Raw genomic sequence first — 26,324 nt, 5'->3', positions numbered from 1 at the left:
GGTTTGTTATAAACGTCAAAGATGTACCTATGACACTGAATACGTATACTAAAAATAAATAAAAAATTCATGAAACATGTTAAAGCATCCAGAATTATAGCCACGTTAATAACGTTTGTAAAAAACCAAACCGTTTGTAAATCCGTCAAGAATTCAGCAAGTTACGAGCATTTTAGTTGGCGTATGTCACTCACCTTCCGTCCACAGCAGCAGGGAGCAGCACTATGGCAGCCATAGATATGTATAAAGGCTAGATGGCTTACCGCTGAGTCCCTAATGGCATCACCTGGCGGCCATCTTAGGACAGGACGCTCGCTCACTCGTAGCATTGAGTTTAATGGTGAAGGTACTTTTAAATGACCATAACTTGCTCAATTTTCTACCGATTTTCAAACGGTTTGGTTTTTTACAAACGTTATTAACGTGGCTATAATACTGGATGCTTTGACATGTTTCATGATTTTTTTATATATTTTTAGTATAGGTATGCAGTGTCATAGTTACATCTTTGACGTTTATAATAAACCAAACCGTTTGAAAATCGGTAAAAAATTAAGCAAGTTATGGTCATTTAAAAGTACCTGCATCATTAAAACTCAATGCTAGGAGTGAGCGAGCGCCCTGTCCTAAGATGGCCGCCAAAATGCAGACGTTCCACTCAATTGGCCAGCAGGGCGGGCGAGCCATCTAGCCTTTATACATATCTATGATGGCAGCTCTGACCTAAGATGGCCGCCAAGTGACGACACAGCTGACTCCGCCTTGAGCCATCTAGCCTTTATATACATATCTATGAGGATTAGGATGAAAACAGCATGGAAAACAGCGCCCTTCTGGTGAGATTTCACGAGATTTTAGCCGTAGCTGTATACCTTCTAGCCACAACCGACGAGGGATCCAGGAAGTTGACAAAATAGGCATCCGGTAGTTGCTTTGGTAACACGCGTAAACAAATGGCGTCGAACTGAGCAACTAAACCGAAGACAGTACACTAATTCACAAATTTGTTTGGAAGGCCCAGTAAGTTTGAATGCTTGGTGGCTGAATGTTATATTTAAAACATATTTTGTGCACTGCATAGTAACTGTGTGGTAGATATGATGGACGACGATCATTTTTCTACAACACTTGCTTACACGAAAAGTCCAAAAACATCCAGAAGAACAACTTTCCAGGTAGTATTATAAAGCATATGCAAAATGCTTCAACGTGAAGTCATTTAAGTTGCTTAGTGAGCCGTCTACCTTGATAGAATCAAAGTAAAGGAATCAATGACACATGTAACGTTATGTTGTCAAATTTCAGAATGAGCTGGAGGCAGCTGTGTCTGCTAGAACTAACAGACATAAACCCAGATATTCCTACTCTGATGACTTTGACGATGATGAAGACCATGATAAAGATGATGATGGCGGTGAGTTCAACAATGACAGTGTGGTCTACATCGGCCATTCCCAAACTGTGGTCCGCGGACCACTAGTGGTCCGTGAGGGTACTGCAGGTGGTCCGTGAAAAGGCAAAATAAGAATATGTATATTTTAATATACAAACTCGTTCATATTTTGGGCGAACGTGTACTGCTGCCTAATAAACGTAACTGTGAACTCATTCATTCTGGTGCCTGTGAACGGCACGCTCTCTCAGTTTAACGTCGTTCAATAGGGTGCCAGATTTGTATATTCTTCCAGGCGAAAACCCGACTAAAACACACTGTAAACAGGCCTTAATGTGTAGCGGAAAAAACACCCAATCTGGCAACACCGCCACCACTCGGTGTTCACCAGTCGCGCTGCATGCATCATCACAACAACAACAGACGCTGCTGAAATTCCTGCCGCGCAACTCAAATAGTTTAACATTAAATAACATCATATTTGTCCTAAATCGTTAACGATTAACATAGGCTGCTTACGCATATTCCGGATCTTGAAATAGACTTTGAATAAGCTCACGCTATTTAACGTGCACGTGTGGTGTGCAATACCTGCAAGTTGTCATACACGCAATGCCTTGCAGCGCTTCTCGCCCGGGGTGCGACCCCCACCCAGCTAGCCTTTCAAGGTATGTGTAAGCAATACAAAAATTAAAAGACAGTCAATGCTAATGTAAACCCTGGTTGGGTTTAAAGGATTTAAAGTTGGATATTAATATGAAATCTGACGCATTTAGCTTCAGTGTTAAAACTGATCAAATAATTGCTGTCTGTGGTGGTTCTATATGGGCTATAATGGCAATCATTTAAAAATAATAATATGGTAAAAAATAACTATAAATTAGTTCATTTTTGGAACTGTGACCTAGTTTAACATTTTCAAATATGAACTGAACTAGTTCATTTTAAAATTTGTGAACTAAACTAGTTCATGTAGAAAGTGAACTTTCCCAACACTAAGAATATGTATATAAATAATTATGATATAAGGTTAAGAAACCTGTTGTACTGATGTGATGACCAGTTATAGTTTTAGTGCTAGTAAGACTATTTAGATGTGCAGATTAATTCAGGACTTTGTGTAGACATATTTTATAATAATTATTATGAGGTGGTCCGCAAAAATTCTTGATTACAAATAGTGGTCCACACACACAAAAAGTTTGAAAACCCCTGGTCTACATATCTGTTCGTATATCCGAGTTTAAATTAATGAGTTTTCCAACAAGACAACCTAATCTCAGTTTAATCACATAATTTGCATTAAAGTAATTTACTTTGATCTTTATCGTAAAACATTCTCTCTGCAGACATTCTCAGCAACCTCCTTAAAACACAGAAAGAGAAAAAGGACAGATTTAGAGCTGGAAGGACAAAAGGCAAAATCAGTGATTTCATGCTTTTGGATGATGAAGACGAAAATGTCAAACCAAAAAAACTATCTTTCTTAAAAACCAAAGTGAAAAGTTCACCTGTCCACATTGAGCAGCAAGACTCAATGAAAAGTGCAGGTAACCATCATGGTTCTTTCCATTTCACTCCTCAAAATCCACAGAATTCTGTTACCACAGAGAAAAATCAGGAAGCAGGTTCCCCATTCTGCTCTCAATCAGACAATCTTCAACCACAGTCCACTTTACAGAAGGCCGATCGGTCAGAATCCGTAATGAGGATGAGGAACCAGACAGAATCTTCTATGGTGAGGAAAAGCCTGTCAGAATCACCTTTGCCATTCAGCTCTGAGTATAGCCAATGGAAATCTTCAGTCCCTCTTCCATCAGAGGGCTCTCTTTGTGACAGTCCAGTATCATTGGTGTCAGATAAACAGGACAACCAAAGGATTTCTTTTGGGAAAGATTGTGATCTTCCTATTCCTCACCCCCGGGAAAGAAGTGTCAAAACAAAACTTCCTTCAGGTCAGGGTAAGAACTTTGCATGTTTGCTGCTGTGTAAATTGTATAATATTTGGGGGGTGGTTTCCTGAACAGGGTTTAGCTTAAGCCAGGACTAGGCCTTAGTTAAATTAGGAAATATAAGGAGTTTTAACAAACATGCCTCACTAAAAATATTACTTTTGTGCATTGAGGCAAAGCAAAGTGCACTGATGTATTTTAAGATATGTCACTGCAAGTTGTTTTCAGTTTGGACAGCTCTTACATTTATTTAGTCTAGGACTATTCTAATCCCTGTCCAGGAAACCGCCCCTTTATGATCTTGTCACTGTCCTGTTATCGCTGTAGGTATTTTTTTGTATTTTGTGACAGGATTGTGAAAGCCCTGTGTCTGGTGACACCGCATGATGTCTGCAATGGATGCTGACTTTCAGTATTGTGTTGGATTTTGTCTTTTCTATCAGGAGGTTTTATTCTTGTATTTTTTATGGTTTCTGTGCATGTGGGCCTTGATGTGTTTTCTTGGTGCGAAATAATACTGAACATGACACATGGAGCACAAGAATCATAATTCCAACCTCATGGCAAACAGTGCCAGTGTAGAAGCGCTGGAAGTTCATGTCTTATAAGAGCATGATGTTTGGGTCCTGGCACTCTAGCATCAGTTCTTGTGCCAATGATATCATATAGCTTTGTAAAAACATTGAATAGCACCTGATTTTTTATATTTTATCTCCGGCAGGTTAATACAAAATGATGTGTTTATGAGAGAAAACTATTTGTACTTTGAGAGTATTTAGCAATCAGTATATCGTTTTTGAATGTAAACACATCTAAACCAGAAATGGTGGCACGCCGGCTTCATGTCAGGAAGTGAGATGATAATTGGTTCTCAGGAGTCTCATAACTAGTTGTCATATGCATTGATGACATTCACAGTCATGAGACAAGTGAGAACCAATGATCTGGATCTTGATTCTGTCCCCAATACCTGACATTAATTGCATTCTACTCCGTATACTCGGTATAAGATAATGTCACATTTACATTTAAGTATTTGCCAAATGCTTTTATCCAAAGCCACTTTGACATACACGGTTTGGGACAACCCAAAATGGCACCCCTGTGCTAGAAGAGGTCCTAATAAAAACACTTTCCTGTATTCTTTGTTGATGTGCTAAGAAAATCATATAACAGCATATTAGTTGGTCTCAGCTTTTCTTTGTTAATGAATAATGAAATTAGGCTTGGTTATTGTTTTTCAACCATTCAGAAAGATTTTTTTTGTAATAAGCTAACATATAATACAATAAAATTCCTTTTTCGAAAACAGGTTGTCCTGCTGAAGACATGTCACCCAGGCCTTTGCCCAGGCATAAGACGGTAAATGACCATGGTCCATTAGAGGAGAAAACACAAGCAGAAACCACTGATTGCAGTGTTAGAGCCACCTCCACTATGTCTATAGTGCTCTCCAACACCTCTACCACTAATGATAGTGTTCAGGTGTGAAACTATAAGAATGATTTATGTAGATTTGCATGTACATTACATTCATGTATTTCCAAGATTTGTCAAATCTCTGGGAATCAAGCCCATGATCTTGACATGATGTTTACTTTTGTTCACTTTAGGGGCCAGATGAAGGCAGGCTCATGTCACAAAAGTCCAAGACGTATTCCTCTTCAACATCAGAGAACATATCTGAGGCTCCAGCTATAGCAGGAAGTGGTAGTTGTGCGATTAAATATACTGTATTATGTGGCTTTCACACTAACAGTGTAGTTCACAATGGGGCACGTTTTGCATGAAAAATGTGAATGCTGTCATGCGAACCTGTGAGCGCACCAAGGGAAGTAACCTAAGCCTACTTGTACAGGATGGTCTAAAGTTTAGACCACCTTGTACTGTGGAACTGTGGCACAACTTGGGTGAAGGTGATAAAAGCATGCACTTGGGTATGCACTCATCCAGGAAGTAAACTAACCAGAGAAAGCATTTTAGCCAATGATGATGATCATTCATTTCCACAATGCACAATTACCATGACAACTCATGAATTGCGCATTGTGATGCACATTTGGGCAGTTGACGCTCGCTCTGCTGTCCATTATAACACCAAATAAAAAAAATAAAAAAACATTTCCTGGTGATGATGTAAGATGAACGCAAGTGTATCGGGGTTTCATAGAATCAAGTGAGTGTGAAACCAGACCATTGTCGTGGCGCTGGGACTAATTGTACACTGGTCCAGACAGCAAACGTGCCTAGTGTAAAAACCATCTTAATGAGTCTACAAATCTTGTATGGTGGTGATCTGTGAGTTTTTTTTTTTGTTATTAATAAGTTATAAATAATTTCATGCAATAAGTATTTTTGATTGTAGTTGCCTCAGAAGAGAGCAAAGAAGAAATACAGTCAACATCCTTTGAGGAAAAGCATGTAAGATTTATAATAGTTTATAATAATTGTCGTATTTTAGTCATAATGTCAATAAATATTGCAGTGCCCATCAAGTTATGTCAACCATTAAATGGTGATTTAATTCTTAAAGTTTTAATTTCTCTTTTATCAGGAGCGTTCCCATGGCAACTTTGGGAACCACACATTTACTTTACCTGCTCAAAAGATCAGCAAATCCTCAGGCAGGTTAGTAAATTTGTTTTAAATTTAATGTGCACAAGTTTTTTGTAAACACAAAGCTGTTTGTTCATTTTTTTGTGCATTTGTTCTGCTAAGGCTACTTGTTCGTTGTGAATCTGACACCTAACAACGCTGTTTGAATAAGACTGCACACTGCATTGTAGTTTTGTTCAACACAATCTAACATAACATTAAAAATAAAAAACAAGATTTTCCGCAACAAATTTCTAATAAAAAGCCATCAACATCTAATAATTTATGCGAGAGGTACTCAGGAGACAGAAAAATGCCGGTTGCTTGTTCTCCCGACAGCATCAATCTTCTGTCATGCTAACACATTGACCCCGGGGGGATTATTTTCCATTATTTTACGCGAAGCCAACGAAAATCGAGCAGAACAAAATTTTTTTACAGCTGATTGCTGTGAAAAAAAGTTCAGCGACGAATTCCCAAGTATAACCGCAGCAATGTTTTGTTTTGATTAATACCATTAATGTTTAATCAGTGTATACCACTAGTCAACTAAATGAATATAACATGGCAAAGATTAATGCACATTTATATATTGATTCAATAGATTTATAGCAGTTTGAAAAAAAAAACTTGCCATGGATTTATTGCATTTTGTGGAAAAAATGATCAGTTTTTATAATAAATCTTAAAAAATATCTAATTGTTATTATAACCTAAGATGCTATGTGAAAGTTTGTAACAGAAAATAGTGGTTTTCATCTTGTCACTTTCTTGGTATAGAAAACATGTTTTTACCGAAATTAGTCAAAATGTATTTATTGCGTTTTGGAACCAAACTCTTCAAATATTTGGCTTAAGAGGAAAGCACATTAATTCTTTCCCCACCATTGCCAAAATATATCATCAATTAAGAGGAAACGTTCGCCTGCCAATGACAATTGTTTACCCAATTTATAAGACACTAAAGCAGGAGTTTTCAAACTTTTTGCGACCAGGGACCCTGTAACAGGGGAAATTTTCCAACACACCTCGTTTTCCAACCAGAACGCTCATGGGCGCAAAATTGGGCGCAAATGCATTTGCTATTTAAACAACGTGGCGCCAAACGTGAAAATAACAGTTGCGCCAGGTTGAATGTTTTTAAATGTTTTTAAATAAGAAAAATTAAAGGATTAAAATGTAAAAGATTATTATTGAGTCTCCTAGACCTAAATGAGGACCGATTACGAGACGTTAGAAGGCGTAAGAGCTGCTTCACCTGTAGCCTGGTTAGTAATTACATGTTTTGCTGTAAACAAATCCAAATAATGCATATATTTTATATGTTTTTTTAAATGCTACCCCATGGATTTATTGTATATGATGACTTTGTACCTGTGGATATGGTGAGATAAAAACCTTAATGCTTTTCAAAACCCTCACGGCACTGTCCGAGTGCTGAAATGTATTGGCTCTCAACATTTTGTTATGTTGTAGTTTGTAAATTTTTTTATATCCTGTTTGTTACAAATAAAGTATTTTTAGAATACAAATCTTTTCTTGCATATTTGAAAATCATTTTTTTGAGATTTACACAGATCATCTAGGCTATCCTTCCATTTACAGCAATTAAAAGCCTGCTAATTTTCCTTCCATGACTGAAAGAAAATTACTTTTAAAAGGTTTTCATACAAAAAAATAACAATTTTAATAAAAATGAAAACAACACAATTTTTTAACATCAATCTTAAACTGGGGCACTTCTTCCTCCGCTTAGTTTTTCAATTTACAAATTCCATCATCTAAATAGGGAATCGGCATGGCGCCTGGCTTTTGAAGGGGATGAGAGATGAGACTCTCATTGGTTTATTGCACGTTACGCCCAAAACACACCCATTACTCATTGCAAAAATACAGTAGGAACAACCCTTTTAGACTGTGCATTTGCCGCAAAAACCATATTTCCCATCGTTAAATTAGCAAAAGTGGAGTTATTCTAGTCATGTGAGACCATAGTAAAACATCAGTTTGTTTTTGTCAGAATAATTTATTTTTACTCTTTTGAAATAATGGCCCAAACAAAAACATTTATCATCCGGAAAAATGTACTGAGTGTGCTGTTGCACTCAGTAAAAAATGTCTTTTGTACCTTTTGAACCCCCCAACCCTTTTTCATCTGATTTCAGGAAGTCCAAGAGCTCCTACACAGCAGAGTCTAAATACCTGGGAACATTGAAAATTCTGGATCAGAGGACACAGGAGGCCCAACAGATTCCAGAGGCAGCAGATTCCCTAAGAGCTGCTGTGTACCAAGTTCGTCAAATTATTACTTACTGTTATGTTTAGTGGACCATTTTCTATTATTCGTTTAATTTTTTTAAAAATCTGCAAAATCCCCCAAAACATGATATTTTGCTAAAATACTAATCATGCTTGTTTTTTTCTGCATAGGAATGGGTAAAAAAGAAAGAAGAAAAAATAAAAATTAAAATGATGGCAAAGAAACAGGAAGAAAAGTTAAAAGAAGATAAAAAGCAAGAGGTATACCTATAATTTCTTGTCTATGTTTAGTTCATTGCATTTTTTGCACCTTAGTTCTGTTATTCCTCAACGTTCTAGGACATGCTGGCAAAAATTGCAGATGCTAAAGCCTCTTATGAGGCCTGGAAAGAGAAAAAAGTGGATGTCATCCGAAAGAAAGAAAAAGAAAAACAGGAGGCAGTCAATCGACAACAAATGGAAATGGATAAAATACAAGAAAAAAAGGAAACAGCAAAACAGGTCCGTTTTTTTATTATTATAACTATTAGAAATATCACATTCATATATTATTTTAAGATGTATTACAAACCAAAAACACCTTTTTAAAGCATTGTGATATTCATGTCTGTTGTAATTAACATAATCGTTGACCATATTTAAAGCGATAGTTCACCCAAAAATTAAAATAATGTCATTAATGACTCATGTTGTTCCAAACTCGTAAGACCTCCGTTCATCTTCAGAACATAGTTTAAGATGTTTTATATTTAGTCCGAGAGCTTGTTGACCTTCATTGAAAATCTACGTACGGTATATGCTGTCCATATCCAGAAAGGTAATAAAAACATCATCAAAGTAGTGCATGTGACACCAGTGGGTCAGTTAGAATGTGTTGAAGCATCAAAAATACATTTTGGTCAAAAAAAAAAAAAAAATTACGACTTTATTCAGCATTCTCTTCTCTTCTGTTGTGAAGGGCATGCGCGAGACTAAAGTGATGCAGATAACGTACAACGTGTCTGACATGTTATCTGGTGCGGCCCAGCTGTTTTTTTTGTGGTGCGCCCGGGCTTCATTTACAGTCTGAGGGAGATGCTTAGTTTGGAAAAAAACCTTTGCAAATATGTCTGAGGATAACACGTCATCGCGCATGGGCTTCACAACAGACGCGGAAGAGAAGACAATGCTGAAAAAAGTCGTTATATTTGTGATGATTTGTTTTTTTATTAAGACGAATGATTACTGGTAAGTAAATTATTAAGTATGAATTTATTAGTAGATTAAAGGTTCTTGCGCTGGATTTAGCTTCTCTCCCATGACAGATTAAACTGCAATTCCATTACGACTGCCACTAGGGGGAGAACTCCCGACAGTTATATCTGTAATGTACAATATTAAAAAAAGAAAACATGTAGTGCAATTTTAGTCATTAGAAGAAGACTGGCTATATGTTGTGAATACTTGACATGTAACAATTAATGAAAGTAAAACAAACAAAATATGTTTAAGATTCTTAAATTTTTACACATAAACTCGTATATACACACTATAAGTAACAAAAACAACATACATACATATATATATATATATATATATATATATATATACATATATATATATATATATATATATATATATATATACATATATATATATATATATATATATATATATATATATATATATATATATATATATATATATATATATATATATTTATATAGTACATGTGTATATTATGGTAAAAGTAAAAAAATATATAAAATATAAGGTAAAAATAGGGGTAAAAGTTTGGCCCGCGTCATATTTACAATTTTAAAATCTGGCCCCTGAAGAAAAGTAGTTGAAGACCTCTGTCTTAGAATAAGCCATTTCTATCAACATGGACCACGAGTCCCCTTACATGAAAAGTCGCCATTTTGTGCTGCCATGTTTCTACAGTAGCCCTAAATGGACAAACTGCTCCACAGAGTGCGTTTCTAACTATATTAACCTTATTGTTTGACTGCCAACGAAATCTGCCAATTTTGTAGCTTTTCTATGTGTTTTTCAAAAGGGAGGTGTAAGTGGTGGACTGAGCCATTGGTTGCGAATCGCAACCTTTCAGCAAGATGCTGCTAAAACGTACACATTGCAAATTTAAGTGTGATTTCTGAAAGCACCACACATGGGTCCTTCACATGATGGAATGACAATGTAAATATTTCCAAAAGCAGGTTTTTGAGAAATGGAAACAGGAGCATGATGAAATCCTTAAAGAAAAGATAAGGAAAAAGAAACAGACTGAGAAAAGAGAGAAACTACAGCAAGGTCGAGTGAAAGATGAGAGGAATAGGGAGTGTACATCTGCTTTCGTGAAATGGTAAGTAGGACACTTATATCTTTAATATTAGAAAACAATATTTTTTGTTTAATTATTTTAAATAGCTGTAGGTCATGATCTAGTCATTTAAGCAAGCGATTTCATTAAGATGTTAATGTGTTCTCTTTGTGAAGCCTCAGGTTGCAGACTTACATTTTTACCTTTCCTGTTGTGAGTTGAAGAACATGATGTTATTTACTTTATACATTAGGAGTGAACAAAAGAAGTGTGTAATTCAAGCAAAGGTAAGAGAAGAACGCAAGCAGGAAACATTTCAAGAAGTTGAAGAACAATATGAAAAGGAGGAACGAGAGAAAATGGCGTTGGAAGTGTATGACAAATGGCTGGTATGTTACAAAAAGTATAATACAGTAAGCTCTTTCAATAGGTTATGAATAGACCTGCCTTTCCATGAACATGCTGTTATGCACCATACATTTGATTAATGTAAAGTAATATAACTATATCATATGTATCAGTTGGGACTGTGATAAACTAGGTATAAATTCAAATATCTTTTGTAAACATACTGTATTAAACAGTATCTTATTATTGTTTTCCACTGTGAATTGATCCTGATTTTATGTTGTCTTGGTCATTTATCACAGAGAAGAAAAGAGTTTCAACAAAAAAGAGAAAGAAAAGAAAAGAGGATACAAGCTATTCTTCATGATGACCCCCTTCCACCATGGAGTCCCCCTAATAAAACCATCCCATTTGGAAAATAAGCATAATTTTTTGGTAATTGGCCTTATGTGAAAATATAACATTTCTAAACATGCCTTTAAAATAAAATAAATTAGTGCTATTTGTGACCATAGACCAGTGTTTCTCAACTCTGGTCCTCAAGGACCCCCTTCCAGAATGTTTTAGATGTCTCCTTATTTAACACACCTGATTTAAATTATTAGCTTGTTAGGTAGACATTCTGGAAGGAGTCTGATGAGTTAGTTCAGGTGTTTTAAATAAGGAGACATCTAAAACATTCTGGAAGGGGGTCCTTGAGGACCAGGGTTGAGAAACACTGCCATAGACCACAAAAAAAGGCGTAAGTCGAACAAATATATTTGTAGAAAAAGCAAAAAATAATAGGCATGGATCAAAATTATCTATTTTTCTTTTATGACAAAAATGCCTACCGTAAATATATAAAAACTTTCTTTGTGAATCGATGCAGCAAAATCTCAAGTAAATTTGGCCAGAACAATTTGCTTCCCGTTTCTTGGAGATTTCCCATTCAAGTTTGGTTTATAAAAAATTTACAATTTCCTGCATTCAATCAACAAGGTCATCACAGCAGTTATCCAGTAGTGACCACTAAAACAAACGTTTTCATTAATCTGCATTGCTGAATATGGACTTCATTGGTTTCTGAACTTTAAATGCGATATCAACACATCGTAGGTTGATGCAAAACTTTAAATGTGATTTTCTTAATATTTAGATTTTTTGCACACTTCGGATTCCAGATTTTCAAATCGTATTCTAACAAAACATACATCTAGGGAATGCATATTTATTTAGCTTTTGAATGATGTATGAAAAAATTGGAAAAAAATCTTTATGACTGGTTTTGTGGTCCTGTGTCACATTTATAGATTGTTATATATTTATAGATTGTAAAGTGCCTTTATCTTAATTTATTTTTAAATAGATTTTTTTAATGATATTTAGTTAACTACAGTGTTTGCAATGTGTACATTTTAGGAGGATCTACTGTATTGACAAAAATGCAATATAATATAGGCTACATAAATATTTTTTCAGTGGTGTATAAAGACCTCACATAATGAACTGTTATGTTTTTAGTACCTTGATGAGCCATTTTTATCTACATACACAGCATGTCACCTTAAATGGAAGTGGCTATTTTGCACTGCCATGTTTCTGCGCTACGGAACGTTTTATCACTACAATCTCAGAAAAAGGTACAGTTGTACCTTTTGTCACTGGGACGGTACCTTTTAAAAGGTCCTAATATGTACCATTTAGATATGTACCATAGAGCGGCCAACAGGTAAAAAAGTGTACTTTTTGAAAAGGCACCACCCCAGTGACAAATATGTAATTTCATGTTCTGAGAGTTTGTATCAGACGACAACGTGTTTGTCCAGTGGCGGCTACCATATCTTTTTCATGCCTTTCCAAAAGAGGGTTGAGCTGTTAGTTAAAATTTGCAACCTCGCCACTAAAATCTATACTTTTTTTCTCTTTGAGTAAAAATTTGTAGTTGAACAACTTACAATTTACCAATTAAGTAATTTCTTAAGTTGATCCAACTTTTTACAATGTAGTTAATGTTAATAGTTGATGTTAATAATTTAGTTAAAGTTGATGCTAGAGACTTTTGTTTACTCGTTGACAAAATATTCAGTTTGGACCCTTTGTTGATGATTAGAAACTATGTTGCTTTATTTATATTCAGAAGAGCTATAGTGCTCTTAAAAATAGTACTGTTAGGTTGCAATAATTCATATGTTAACCTAGAAACAAACATTTGTGTTTCCAAGCAAATTCCCTATTATTTCTATCTAATTTGTGGTATGCTTAGAAAGTACAGTAGAATAATCTTCATTTATCCTCCTGGGGGGATTGCAGTATCGATGGAACACAAAACTCAACACTAGAGCAATGAAAACATAATAATAGGATCTGGCGTTAAGCTAATTCTCTGCCTGGCGCCTTACATTTAGTCTTTGCTGTGGAAAATTTGTCAAATGTGTCCATGAGATGACTTCAGTGTTTGTCATGCACATGCTGAGATGAAAAGCCATCTGCTTGAAAAAAAAATCTCTAATGCAGGAGATGTCTATAGATAAAAAGATCTTTAGGCAGAGATGGAAATTCATTAATGAGCTGTAGATAAAATACAAAGACATACAGGCCTGTAATTGACAGGATCAATACTCTGAGACCCTCTTCTATTTTTATGTTGTGCTCTTGTGCCCAACGAGTATTGAGTGGTCAGGCTTTTCCTGTTAGATGATTGATCTCTATGGGTTGGTGGCTGATCAGAGTAGGGAATTTGTAAACCAAATACATTTCTTTAATGTTTTTAATGTAAGGATTTTATTATGTATTATTGTTATTTGCCTTTTCTTGCCTTATTGTCATTTTCAAAACTTGATTTGGATCTTGATCGCTAATGTTTTAAGACTATTTAATTCCAATTCCATTATTTTAAATTACATTAAATTGGTCATTTGTAAATAATGAGGTTGTTGTTACTGTTTATAATCATCAGTTGATTCATACATTACCCTACAAAGAAGTTTATCTCTAACCTTTCCACCTTATCAAATGTTTTATGAATACAACACTTGTTTTTTCAATAAAAATGAAATTGCAAGATGCAATAATGTGTTTATAAAGACTTCTTGCTGCTCTGTTGTATTTATTCTTTGGTCATCTAATGAAATGGTTATCATTAGCAGTACCCGATATAAATTTGTCTCAAAAATCATTCAGAGGTAGGTGAAGAGAATGTTAAACATTTAGTTGAAACTTTACACTTTCCTATTGCCATGCCTTTTAAGGAAGCATTTTAACATTTCAGTAACACACAAGTTCTAAAAAGTAAAAGTAGTTTACATACTTATTTAAATGTTACCAAATAAATATTATACAGTCATATAGCACAAACTATAAAACATACAACATTTTAAACTATGAAGAACTGAGTATTACAAAGTAACTAGTCAAAAATTCAACACAGGTGTTATACTTGTTATACAGAATATACAGACAATAGGCGTACATGTAAACAGCAGAATCTGCAAAATGTTAATAAAAATAAAAGGATTTATACAGATGCTGTAATAAATAATAAATACGTTTAAAAGAATAACCCAGTTCATAAATGAAATACCCTTGTTTCTTAATAATGCGTGATGTTGCCTGAATGGTCAATGACTGTGATAGTTGTTTAAAGGCCATTTCACACTGGTTCAACAAAAAACAACTAAAACAAACCCCCACATTTAGCGTATGTTGGCATTTGTTGGATCATTGTGAATTGGCTTTATGAGTCCCTTGTTTGTCCTGAGCCATTAAACCGCAGATCAGATCCTGCACATTCTTTGCTTTTCAAACATCTTTTGCATGTTTCCAACTATATTTGTTTTCAGCTGTGGTTATGTGTTGTTAAGATTCATATTTTCACACTGAAGACTGATACATGAGACTTGTAAAGCTGCAAGCATTCACTGATGCTCAAGAGGTCAAACATGATACATTAAGAGCCAAATGAGTTTTGGACAACATCTGTGTCAATCTGTGAAATACTTTTCAGGACTAAATAAAACCAAACTGCCATTTTTTCTCTTTATAAATAACATAACATTGTAGATTTGCAAACTTGTAAACTGTACATTCTCACTTCCCTTAGATCTATTAAATCTTTATCCTTATGTTAATTATTTCTGAAGTTTCTAAAAGCAAATGGCCATTACAGTGTGTTTACCTGCGTAAAGGTAACACTGATTGAATTTTGCTTATCTCGTGCCCTAAATTTTTTCCTCACTGCATCACTGCTACAAACCCTTCTCATTCTGTTATTTAACCTGGCACACTTGAACACAGCCAAAAACGATCCTCTATAGTTCCTGTTCATCCAGCCATAGAGAATAGGGTTGGCAAAGGTGGAGCACATTGCAACAATATGAAAAGCTGTATAGAGCAATTTGAAGTCTCTCATTTCTAATACACTGCTATCAATATCCACAGCCAGCTGGAAGGCATGAAAGGGCAGCCAGCTGACAGTAAAGACCACAACCACAGCCACCAGCATTTTTGTTGTTTTCTGTCGCCGTTGATGTCGGTCGCTACGGCCACCGCCAGGGCTAATGTGATTTCGAAGCTTGTTCCAGATCCGAGTGTACGCAAATGAAATGATACATAATGGGAGGCCGTACTGCAGAAAAAACATTGCAATGCTGTAAATGGTTCCATTCGCGCTGCTTCCAGGCCACTTTTCGGCACAACCCTGAATCGACTGCTCAGGTGTTAGGTTAAAGGTTACATATTCACGAAAAATCGCTAGAGGGCTGGCAAGGATTGCGCTGGCAACCCATGTGACCACAATGACGACTACGCACATGTCCTTGGACATCTTGGTTTCCATGTGATGGACGATGCTACGATACCTGTCAAGCGCTATAACGTTGAGTGTGATGGTCGAAACATGCACAGCTAAGCCTTGTGCATATGGCAGCAGGTAGCACATTACCTGTCCAAATTTCCACTCTCCATACAGTGTATACATCAAAGTAAAAGGCAAACACAATGTGTTGACCAACAAGTCGGCCACAGCCAAGTTGGTGATGAAATAGTTAGTAACAGTGTGTAAGTTTTTAAAGTTGTACACCACATATATGACCAAGGAGTTCCCAGTCACACCAAAGACGATAATGGTGCTGTAAGCCAAAATCAATATCACTTGAACACCCACTAGTTTTGTGCTATCTTCCAAACGATCTAGTAAGTCATCCTCAACACGGTCAGTGGCTGGTGTACAGCAGTTTGTAGACTTGAAGTGGGAGCCCAGGGTTCTATCTTCAGATATGTTAATTTCCATAATTTGTATTTCTTGCTTTTAGTCACTTATTCTGAAAAAGAAAACAAACAATTACCTGAAAACCTATTAGAACTGTGCACATTAATTACATCAGAGGTGGGCAAACTAGGGCCCGTATGTACCAAATTTGGCACACTGGGCACTTTTATCCGGGCCGCGAAGCAGTTTATAATTACATTAAATAGTGTAGGATTTTGGTTCAGAATTACTCTTTTTATGCAATACCATCAACATTCAAAAGTTTTTACCTGCGCAGAAAAACTCGAATGAAATATGACATCACCAGAGTGGCAGCAAAATAGAAACCTTAACAGTGAATGTTGCGTGTTTAAAACAAAATTCCCACAGAAACCAGTATGTTTTTTTCTTAAGAAGTAATGTTAATATTTAAGACTAAAATCTGCCTGCGGCTATGTAATGGAATGATTTGCCCTTATGAAAATATAAATGGTTTAAACTTATATTTTATTTGTTGTAAACACAAATTTGCTATGGTCTCACCGTGGTATTTTATTTGTAGTAAACTGTGGTAAATCAAATTACATTTCGTCTTCTAAAGACATGGTTACTACACTAAATACTCCTTATGGTTATAACTGTAAAAATGGTATGCCAAATATATTACTCAGACTTTAATATGCTCCAAAACTGTATATAAAAATGTATATCCATTGATATGCACAGGAGTAGAGATTTTTTTTTCAGAATTTGAAAGTAAAAAGTAAAAGTAGGGTGAATATAAAAATATATAGTAGAGTAGTAACTACGTTTTAATTTGTAATAAATTAAGCTACATTTGTCATTCATAGTATGCGCCCTTCACTTTAATTTCAAAACCTGATGGGGCCCTTGAGTAAGACAAGTTTGCCCGCCTCTGAAATGGATGGAGAGATGGATGAATGATTAGATAATAGAGGCTAAAGTCTTATTTTAATGCATTGTGATCATGCGTTTGCACATAAAAACATAAATTTCCAACCAATATCTTACTTTTATTAAATTGTATTAACTTTTATTAAATAAATCATATGGAATGTCAATTCAATAAAAATACGTTGCTTTCAACTTATAAATTAAACATGCTGAATTAAATTCTATTCCTTTGAAAAAATCCTCTTAAAAAAGATACAATAATTTAACACGGTACAATCCTACCTTCAAATAGTTTTTATCCCAAAGACGCTCTTGACCCTTTGTCTTGCCAAAGAAGGAAACACACCAAGTCCTTGCCACCTTTATCGTGCATACCCATTAAAAAGTCACATTTGCCGTAAAAATGAATTACAAAAGGCTGCCTATGAAACCACCAAGGAAAAGCATTGCGTCTGCTGTGCCTTGGAGCAGAGTACTGCCTGTGAGCTTTCACATGCGCATATTCAACTGTGCGCGCTACGCTTGATTGACAGCGCGCGCTCATCATTCATCATTACACAAGTTTAGCATACAAGCATACTCCAAAATACTTGGTAAGACTTTTTGACTTATAATAATAACTTGTTTGCAAAGTACACATAGCTTTGATTTCTGAATTTAAATGTGTATTGAAAAAAAGGTTATTTCAAGAAAATATGGACATTGTATTTACAAAGCGTAAAAAAAATGTCAAAATACGCGCAGGGGTGTTGTTGCGTTGTTACCTACTTGTGTTACTTTTTCGTCGCTTAACAGGATGGGCCAATCAGAATTGCGATTACTATAAAATGCATGCAAATTACTTACGTGACTTATGACAATTATTTAAATAGTTTCAATAGCTGTTTGTTCAATCCTAAAGGTAATAAATATGAAACTCAGCTGACTTATTTTACATGGTATACACAACACCCAAATGAAGAGTTTATGACATTTCTAATGTTTAGAATGTACATCAAAGTAGGCTGATAATGTTTATTATTGTTCTCGATGTAAGTTCACAACATAATAATTAAATATGTTTCTGAGCTTTTTTTTATACAACCAGCTGTGTCCTGCAGATGGCATAGATATTTAAAAAGAAGGTTTCAGTGTCAGGTAATGTAATCATTAAGATAAATGGACAAAAGCCTGCCAAGCAAACATACTATGATTCACATAAGGTAGAAATTTATTAGTGCTCATGACGTAGAAAAACAACCTAACCATGTTATGTTGCCAGATATACTCAGTTAAATCAAAATAAACAGCATATATATGCCCTAAGCATTAGTGCTTTCCATTTCAAGTTTTGCTGCTGTAGGCCATGAGATTTTATCATGCTTTTTGTCATCAGTTGATTGTATGTATTGTATGTATGTTTATATGTATCATCACAGTATGATCTAGGCCAGGGTTTTCCAAATATTACCCCGGAGGGCCGGAGCACTGCAGAGTTTAGCTCCAACCCTGATCAAACACACCTGAGCAAGCTAATCAAGGTCTTCGTGATCACTAGCAAATCATAGGTGATTAAGTTTGATAGGGTTGGAGCTAAACTCTGTAGTGCTCTGGCCCTTCAGGGTAAGATTTGGGGAACCCTGATCTAGGTTATCTTTTTATGATGTTTTATAAACCAGCCTATTTTATAGATACAATTCAGGAACACATTGAAAATAAATTAACATTAATCATTCCCATCTTATTGGCTTTGTTAAGACAATACCATTAGTGATTTCTAGTATTTTTCAAATCGTATATATTATTATATAATAGTTTTCAAAATTGTGTGATAATTTTTCATTTAGTGTTTCAGCAAGTTCCTTTTAACAATGTTATCTCTATTTTTTTCCTTCATTATTGAGCAAATTGAAAAAACTTCGAATATGCTAATTATTTTTTTTACTGATCCTTTTTCAAATCTTTTGAAGGACCCGATAACATAGATACACCAAAATAACAACAGCTGGCTTTCATTTTGTACTTGTAGTTTACGGGTTTACTAATATAGTCACCTAGTCACTTTCAAACATTTAATTTTAAAACGCTTGTGTTTATAAAAAAATCTGCCAATTTGTGCCATTCATAACAATTACATTATGATTTGAATTTGTAATGTAATCATATTTACAGAATGACATCCATCAAAAAAATTGTAATGACACATAAGCTCACTTACATCTTAGTGGGATGGGTTTCTAATAGAATTGAGCTGGTTTCTTTAGTTCTCTAAAGACAGTGAAATTAATTGAAATGGATTTTCATTCATTTCCTGAGGAAAATGTCCAGTCAGACCAATTGACTATAGCAGCAGTAAATAGCAGCAGTGTAACAACACTACACTTAACACAAGGCAGAAATAACCAGCTCCCTGTGGTTAATCTTACAATCCATACTGTCCTCTGCTGCTAAACTGCTATAGTCTACATTGGATTTAGATCATATAGTACCTCATAGTAATGTTCAATAGAAAATGTAAAAATAAAAAAAAAATAATGAAAACTATGACATTGTCAGATTGTCTTTGGAACAAACTTTACTTGCACTGTGTCTGATAGCTCCTCTTCAGTTTCGCTACTTAAAAATGTTACCACTGAGTGCAAATGCAAGTGTTCAGTGTTCCACACTTAATTTTTTAGCTGAATAGCTGCATTATTCGCGTAACTGCAGTGCACTTTTTTTATTTGAATTTTCAGTGTAAACACTATGGGGCAGTTTCTCGGACAAGGATTGGACTGTAAGAGCTGTCGGGCGGCTTCTTTCCCGGCGGAAAAAAGCTGCCCCCTGGGGGTGAAGATGGTGCGGGCGGCGTGGGTGGCGCAGTGGGTAGCGTGGGATGTGGAGATCGCTGAGAGAGCTCGGACACTTTCGCCACCATTGCATGGACGGCCTTCTGCATATCCTCGATAAATTTGTCCTGATGATCCATGCAAGCCAGGGAGCGCTGAAGAAATTCCTCAAGCGTCGCGGTGGGTTGGTCTCCTGCTGCTTCCATGTTGGCCAGATTCTTCTGTAATGACACGAAATGCGCGGAAGCAAATGCAGGTGAAAAATGACAATGTTTATTAAAATATAAACAAAGAGAGAGAAATCAGAGTCAATGCTGAGGCAATAAATGTCCGGTGTTGGTGGCTGTTATAGACTGAGCTATGTTTTATGGTTGACCTGTAGGGGGCAACCATTTGCACTTTGACTTGGTTTAAATATGGCAAAGAAGATGTTAATGCTACATTTAATTCACCTGTGAGCCTGTGCCATGTATGTGTATTGTTGGTTGCTGGTTCTTCCTGAGTAAAATCCTTCAGCTTGAATACATCTGTCTACTTCAAGTTATTACTTTTTGGCGACGAGGATAAAAGCAAGGAAAAGGAAGTTTTGAAAAGGTGAAAAAGCTGGATCCGTACAAGTGGGAGCTTTGGAAAAGAAGATGGCCAACATGGTAGGAACAGTCACACCATTTGATAGTCAGTCGGAGTCTTGGGAAGAGTATATTGAAATTTTGCAATTTCTTCGAGGCAAATGAGATTACAGAAGCAGCCAAGCAAAAAGCTATACTGTTGAGTACTGTAGGAAATCAAACTTACAGTCTACTGAGAAATTTATTGAGTCCAGTTAAACCAGGAACAAAAACTTTTGGAGAATTAGTGGATTTACTTAAAGAACATTTCAATCCAAAACCCAGTGAGATTGTACAACGATTTAAATTCAATTCAAGATCAAGAGATGAGGGGGAAAGTGTTCTTGAGTATGTGGCAGCATTAAGGAAATTGGCTCATGATTGTAATTATGGAGAAAAATTAACAGAGATGCTGCGGGATAGACTGATATGTGGAATAAATGATGACCATATTCAACGTAGACTGCTGGCAGAATCCGAGTTAACGTTTGAGAAGGCGTTGAAAATAGCTCAAGCATTGGAAACAGCCAATAAAGATGTAAAGGATTTGCAAGCTCAACGTTCAGAAACATCGATTTTAATGAGAGTGCACAAGACATCAGTAAAACAAGAAAGTCAAGGTAGAGCATGTAACAGATGTGGGAATTTGCAACATTTGGCCAATGAGTGTAGATTTATTTCAGAGAAATGTCACAAATGTGGGAAACAAGGACATATAATGAAAGTATGTAGATCAAAAAGTTCCATCAGAGAAACAACCTTTCAAGGGGGAGAAAGGCGCATGCAATTTCCAGCCAGAAGAGAACGGAGATCGCATTATGTCAGTAGTAGAGATGAAAAAAGTGAATCTGATGAAGAAGGTATTTTTACAGTGTACAGTTTGAAAGAGACAGAGATTCCTAAGGTTGCTCCTCTGACTATCACATTGGCTGTAAATAATTCAAACATACCTTTTGAAGTGGATACAGGCTGTGGTGTGACTGTAATGAATGGATCAAATTTTTCCAAATTATGGGAAGAACATAAAAATCCAGAATTAAAGACCTGTTCTTTGAAGTTAAAAACTTACACTGGCCAAGCCTTACCAGTGTTGGGTTCTGCACAAGTGTTCGTTAAAACCAGGGAACAGTGAAGAAATTGCCAGTAGTAGTAGTGCCTGGATCAGGACCTAATTTATTGGGCAGAGGGTGGATCGAGGAACTGGGCATGAAATGGGAAGCCATACACAAGATTAAAGGGGTTGAAATGTAACCTTGCCTCACGTATTTAGCAACCATACAGAATTGTTCAAAGAGGAGTTGGGTCAATGGAAAGGTCCACCAGCTAAGATTTATGTGGACAAAAAAGCCACCCCCAGATTTTTCAAAGCCAGACCAGTTCTTTATGCAATGAAAGCGAAGGTAGAAGTTGAAATAGAACGCCTGTTAAAAGAAAACATCATAGAACCTGTTAAACATTCTGAATGGGCTGCACCTGTAGTGCCAGTTTTAATACAGCCTGATAATACAGTCAGGGATTAAAGTGAAAAAAATTCTTCTGACTGAAATTTTTTTCAGGCCAAGTCATATTCCTTTAACTTACACTTTATGTAGGCGAGACCAATAACATTTTAAGGGGAGATTTTTTTGCCATTAATTCCATATTAAAGTCTCCTGTAGTATATAGGTAGCTGTAGTTTACAGGGAATTTCAGATTAAGGCGAAACAGCTAAATAACTCACTATATAAAAAGAAAACATGAATATCACCACCTTTAATGAATCTTTTATTAATTAATTAATTGTAAATGTATTAATTTGAGCATTTACTAATATTTTTTTTAAATCAAAGTTGAAACTGTTAACATTAGTGAATGCACCATGAACTACCGTCAATTACTGTAATGACATAAACAAGAATGCTTATATACTCTATATTTTCATTGTTTGTTCATGTTATATAATGCATTTACTAATGTAAACAAATACAACTTTTTCATATAATATTATTCAGTACACAAACAAATATTCCAGGGTCTGTTCTGTTCACAAAACAGCTTACAGTCACAGCTCTTATACAGTAACGTTATGTATGAATATAAATCCTAAACGAGTAACTCGAGTCAAACTCGTGTACAATAAGCACAGGATGTCTGTAACCATAGTGAAAGATGTAAAATGAATGACTGTACATTTATCAACAAATTATTATGTTACAATAGAGGCAGCGCTGATGTGCTATTTTGTGCGCAATGTTTCTGCTGTTTACTTTCTCCTAAGACCTAAATGGCCGTGTTTATATGAGGATATTTGCAAAGACTGGATTTTTGACGCATATGTTTATTTAAGGCCAATAAAGCGGCAAAAATACTCACACAATGAGAAGCGAATGCGCGACTTTGCGTGCCCATCTGACACAGAAACAGCGGCCGCATTTTGCACTGTTGTTTGACTTTGAATGGCTTAAATCACTTGTTTTTAAACTGTGGTGCTTAAATATGTGTACAAATGTTAAGTTTTTGTGACCACACGCAAATGCAACTGCAAGAACCGACATGTGGTTGACATCAAAGTCCCGCGAGAGCATTTCGGAAGCAGTCTCCTCTTATGATTCCTCGAATCGCTCTCACAGGATTTGGATGTCATCTGCCTCCTGGTTCTTGTGGCGCCACATGAAGTTTACCCACGAGTTTAACAAACCCGTTGTATCAGCCACTGGTTAGATCAGCAGTCAAAAACGGGACGCGGGTGATCACGTACGGGGGAAATCATTTACCCCCAAAATACAGCACCCCTAGTCATACTGTGCAAAGACACGCAAGTTACCTGGCTTTTTGGTTTTCTTAGCCCACGAACTGAAAGCCTTGCCAATCTTCATCATTTCGCTAAGTCAATCTCCAGGTCTTTTACACCTTTATCGATCTCCAAAACATCGGAGCCTTCCTGCATTATAAGTTTGTCCATGCTAGCTGAAATAAAGTTTTACCTCAGCTTAACGTGATACAGCCAGAAAACCCGGAGTGGATCCGGTGCGTGGTGGTTACAGAACGCTTACAGTGGAGCGCTTACAGTGGAGAGAGGAACGTGATTTGGCTCCACTCCAGGCTTTGATCACATCCCACTTAAAAAGGTGAATACACGACTCGTCTTTATGAAAAGTGAATTTAATAATTTTTCAATTGACGGAAATCCGTCTAGCGACGGAAAACTTTAATCCATGTAATACAGTACGACTGTGTGGTGATTACAAGCTAACAGTAAATCGAGTTTCAAAATTGGAACAGTACCCCATCCCTCGATTAGATGATCTGTTTGCAACATTGTCAGGGGGCCAGAAGTTCACCAAACTAGATATGAGTCACGCTTACCATCAGATTGCATTAGATGCAGAGTACAAGAAATATGTCACAGTGAATACCCATAAAGGGCTGTTTACTTACCGTGTTTTACCCTTTGGAGTTTCTTCTAGTCCAGCTATCTTCCAAAGGACCATTGAGGGAATACTGCAAGGTCTTCCTTATGTGGCAGTCTTCCTGGATGACATTATGATGACTGGTCGCAGTGATGAGGAGCATCTTCAAACGTTGGCCAAGGTATTAGAAAGGTTACAGGAAGCAGGACTGCGTTTGAAACGAAGTAAATGTACTTTCATGGAAAAAGAGGTAATATTCTTGGGTCATAAAGTAGATGAAACTGGTCTACATCCAGTACCCGAAAAAGTGACTGCCATTCAAAATGCCCCCTCGCCAAAGACTGTGACTGAGTTAAAGGCTTATTTGGGACTGTTAAACTACTATAACAAATTTTTGCCCAATTTGTCTACTGTTTAGCACCAGTGCACAAGATGCTGCGAAAAGATGCAAAATGGCATTGGGGTGGAGAACAAGAAGCTGCCTTTGTGGAGTCTAAAAAAATGATCCAATCAGTACAAGTTCTGGTCCATTATGATTTTATCATGTGATGCTTCCCCTTATGGCTTAGGTGCAGTTCTTTCCCATAAGATGCCAGATGGTAATGAAAGACCTATTGGATTTATGTCACGAACATTAAATCAAGCTGAGCGGAATTATTCGCAGTTGGACAAGGAAGGATTGGCTTACAACGCTTCCATAAGTATTTGTATGGTTGAAAGTTCACCGTAGTTACAGATCACAAACCCTTGTTGTCTTTGTTTAACGAGTTAAAATCTGTTCCCCAAATGTCATCTCCTAGGATTCAGCGATGGGCTGTGACATTAAGAGCCTACGAATACAACATAATCTACAAACCTGGCAAGGATCGTGCAAATGCAGATGCTCCAAGTCGCTTACCCTTGCCAACAGAATCTGTCCCTGAAAAGGAGGAAAGAGTACTGATGCTGGAGAATGCAGACATAACGTTGATTACAGCAAAACAGGTGAGAAGTTGGACAAAGAAAGATCCGGTATTATCCAGAGTGAGAGAAATGGTGCAATGAGGATTCTTGCAAAAATTAATAGGAGCAGAGTTTGACCCATTCACAGCAAGAAAAGATGAACTAAGTGTACAGGATGGTTGTGTGCTTTGGGGGGCTCGCGTAATCATTCCCAGTGTGGGTAGATCAGAAGTACTGAACCAGTTGCATCAGTGTCATCCCGGAGTGTCTAGGATGAAAGCGTTAGCCCGAAGTTATGTGTGGTGGCCTAAGTTGGACCAGGATGTGGAAAGGTTAGTTAAAACCTGTCATATCTGTCAAGAACATAGAAACGTTCCCGCTGTAGCTCCACTGCATCCTTGGAATTGGCCAGAAAAACCATGGCAAAGATTGCATGTGGATTATGCAGGACCCTTCATGGTAAAAATGTTCTTGGTCTTGATTGATGCACATTCGAAATGGATGGATGTATATCCTGTGAACTCCGCTACATCTGCTGCAACCACTGAATGTTTGCGTACTAGCTTCAGCAACCATGGGCTACCTGAACTGATTGTATCAGATAATGCTACGTGTTTAGTGAGTGCTGAATTCAAAGAGTTCTTGAAAAAAAATGGAGTACGACATGTTACCTCTGCACCCTATCATGCTTCCAGCAATGGGTTAGTGGAACGGGCTGTACAAATTGTTAAAGGCATGTTAAAAAAATGTGTTGAAGGAACAATGGCAACTAAATTGGCTCGAGTGATATTCAGTTACAGGATAACTCCTCAGACCACCACAGGACTTTCTCCAGCTAAACTGTTGCATGGACGGAAATTGCGATGTTCTTTGGACTTCATACATCCTGATTTAAGGGGTAAGATTCAGGAACAGCAACAAAAGCAAAAAGTCCATCATGACAAAAAGGCGCATGAACGTTGCTTTGGTGTCGGAGATCCAGTACTTGTTCGTAATTTTACTTATGGACCAACATGGATTCCAGGACATATTGAGACTGTGACTGGACCACTTTCTTATAAAGTAATGCTGGGTGATGGGAGAGTGGTCAGAAGACATGTGGATCAAATTCATGCCCGACAGAAATTACTTGTGAACGTTTCAGAGGAAGTTATGGACTGTAAATATCCTGATTTGGATGTATCTGATAGCTCAGCTCCTGTAGTGGCTAAAGAGACTAATGAAACAGAGATTGAGGACATTTCTAGTGAGACGAATCCCCTTGAAGTAATTGAGGATTCTGCTCAATCGAGTGAGATAACCACTGAATCAATGACAAAATCCTTTAGCCCTGTTGTGAGACGGACACAGAGAACCAGGAAATTGCCTGGTCATTTAAAAGAGTATGAACTGAAGTAAAAAAAAAGATTTAAAATGTGTGTTAATTATATTGTAACATGATTGCTGTTTGAAGTTTATTGTATTGTGATTATGAAGAAATATTGTAAACTTGGGGGGAAGGAGATGTTATAGACTGAGCTATGTTTTATGGTTGACCTGTAGGGGGCAACCATTTGCACTTTGACTTGGTTTAAATATGGCAAATAA

At 36.5% G+C, this 26,324-nt stretch overlaps 2 protein-coding genes across 6 annotated transcripts; one reads left to right on the top strand and one right to left on the bottom strand.

Annotated features, from left to right (window-relative positions):
• The first annotated feature begins 927 nt into the window (after positions 1-927).
• On the top strand, positions 928-13,855 carry map9 (microtubule-associated protein 9). Of its 5 annotated transcripts, none has more exons than XM_065254791.2 (13): positions 928-1,175; positions 1,306-1,414; positions 2,743-3,348; positions 4,658-4,830; positions 4,959-5,055; positions 5,711-5,766; positions 5,900-5,973; positions 8,106-8,232; positions 8,371-8,460; positions 8,539-8,700; positions 10,398-10,543; positions 10,755-10,890; positions 11,152-13,855. In XM_065254791.2, exons 1-13 carry the CDS (start codon positions 1,098-1,100, stop codon positions 11,269-11,271), a joined length of 1,974 nt encoding a protein of 657 aa, XP_065110863.1. In that variant the 5' UTR covers positions 928-1,097; the 3' UTR covers positions 11,272-13,855. The 5 variants fall into 5 exon arrangements, with proteins under 5 accessions (XP_065110863.1, XP_065110861.1, XP_065110860.1 ...); XM_065254789.2 differs by having other exon boundaries at positions 10,395-10,543; XM_065254788.2 differs by having other exon boundaries at positions 2,743-3,354.
• A 1,099-nt stretch (positions 13,856-14,954) lies between these two features.
• On the bottom strand, positions 14,955-17,440 carry npy2r (neuropeptide Y receptor Y2). The gene is made up of 2 exons (XM_065253968.1): positions 17,274-17,440; positions 14,955-16,149 (listed from the first exon to the last, which is right to left on the bottom strand). Exon 2 carries the CDS (start codon positions 16,116-16,118, stop codon positions 14,991-14,993), a length of 1,128 nt encoding a protein of 375 aa, XP_065110040.1. The 5' UTR covers positions 16,119-16,149; positions 17,274-17,440; the 3' UTR covers positions 14,955-14,990.
• Positions 17,441-26,324: the final 8,884 nt, after the last annotated feature.

The sequence above is a fragment of the Paramisgurnus dabryanus genome, chromosome 4 (genome assembly GCF_030506205.2).
Source record: "Paramisgurnus dabryanus chromosome 4, PD_genome_1.1, whole genome shotgun sequence".
Classification (NCBI taxonomy): domain Eukaryota; kingdom Metazoa; phylum Chordata; class Actinopteri; order Cypriniformes; family Cobitidae; genus Paramisgurnus; species Paramisgurnus dabryanus.
Note: the sequence above shows the minus strand (reverse complement) of the source record. Positions and strands in the feature narration are given on the sequence as shown.

Bases quoted from the DNA above. Each gene is read 5' to 3' on its own strand.
- npy2r (XM_065253968.1), bottom strand. From the start codon at position 16,118: ATGGAAATTAACATATCTGAAGATAGAACCCTGGGCTCCCACTTCAAG.
- map9 (XM_065254787.2), top strand. From the start codon at position 1,098: ATGATGGACGACGATCATTTTTCTACAACACTTGCTTACACGAAAAGT. The intron at 1,415-2,742 runs GTGAGTTCAACA...TTCTCTCTGCAG, and splicing joins TGATAAAGATGATGATGGCG to ACATTCTCAGCAACCTCCTT. The intron at 8,461-8,538 runs GTATACCTATAA...TCAACGTTCTAG, and splicing joins AAGAAGATAAAAAGCAAGAG to GACATGCTGGCAAAAATTGC.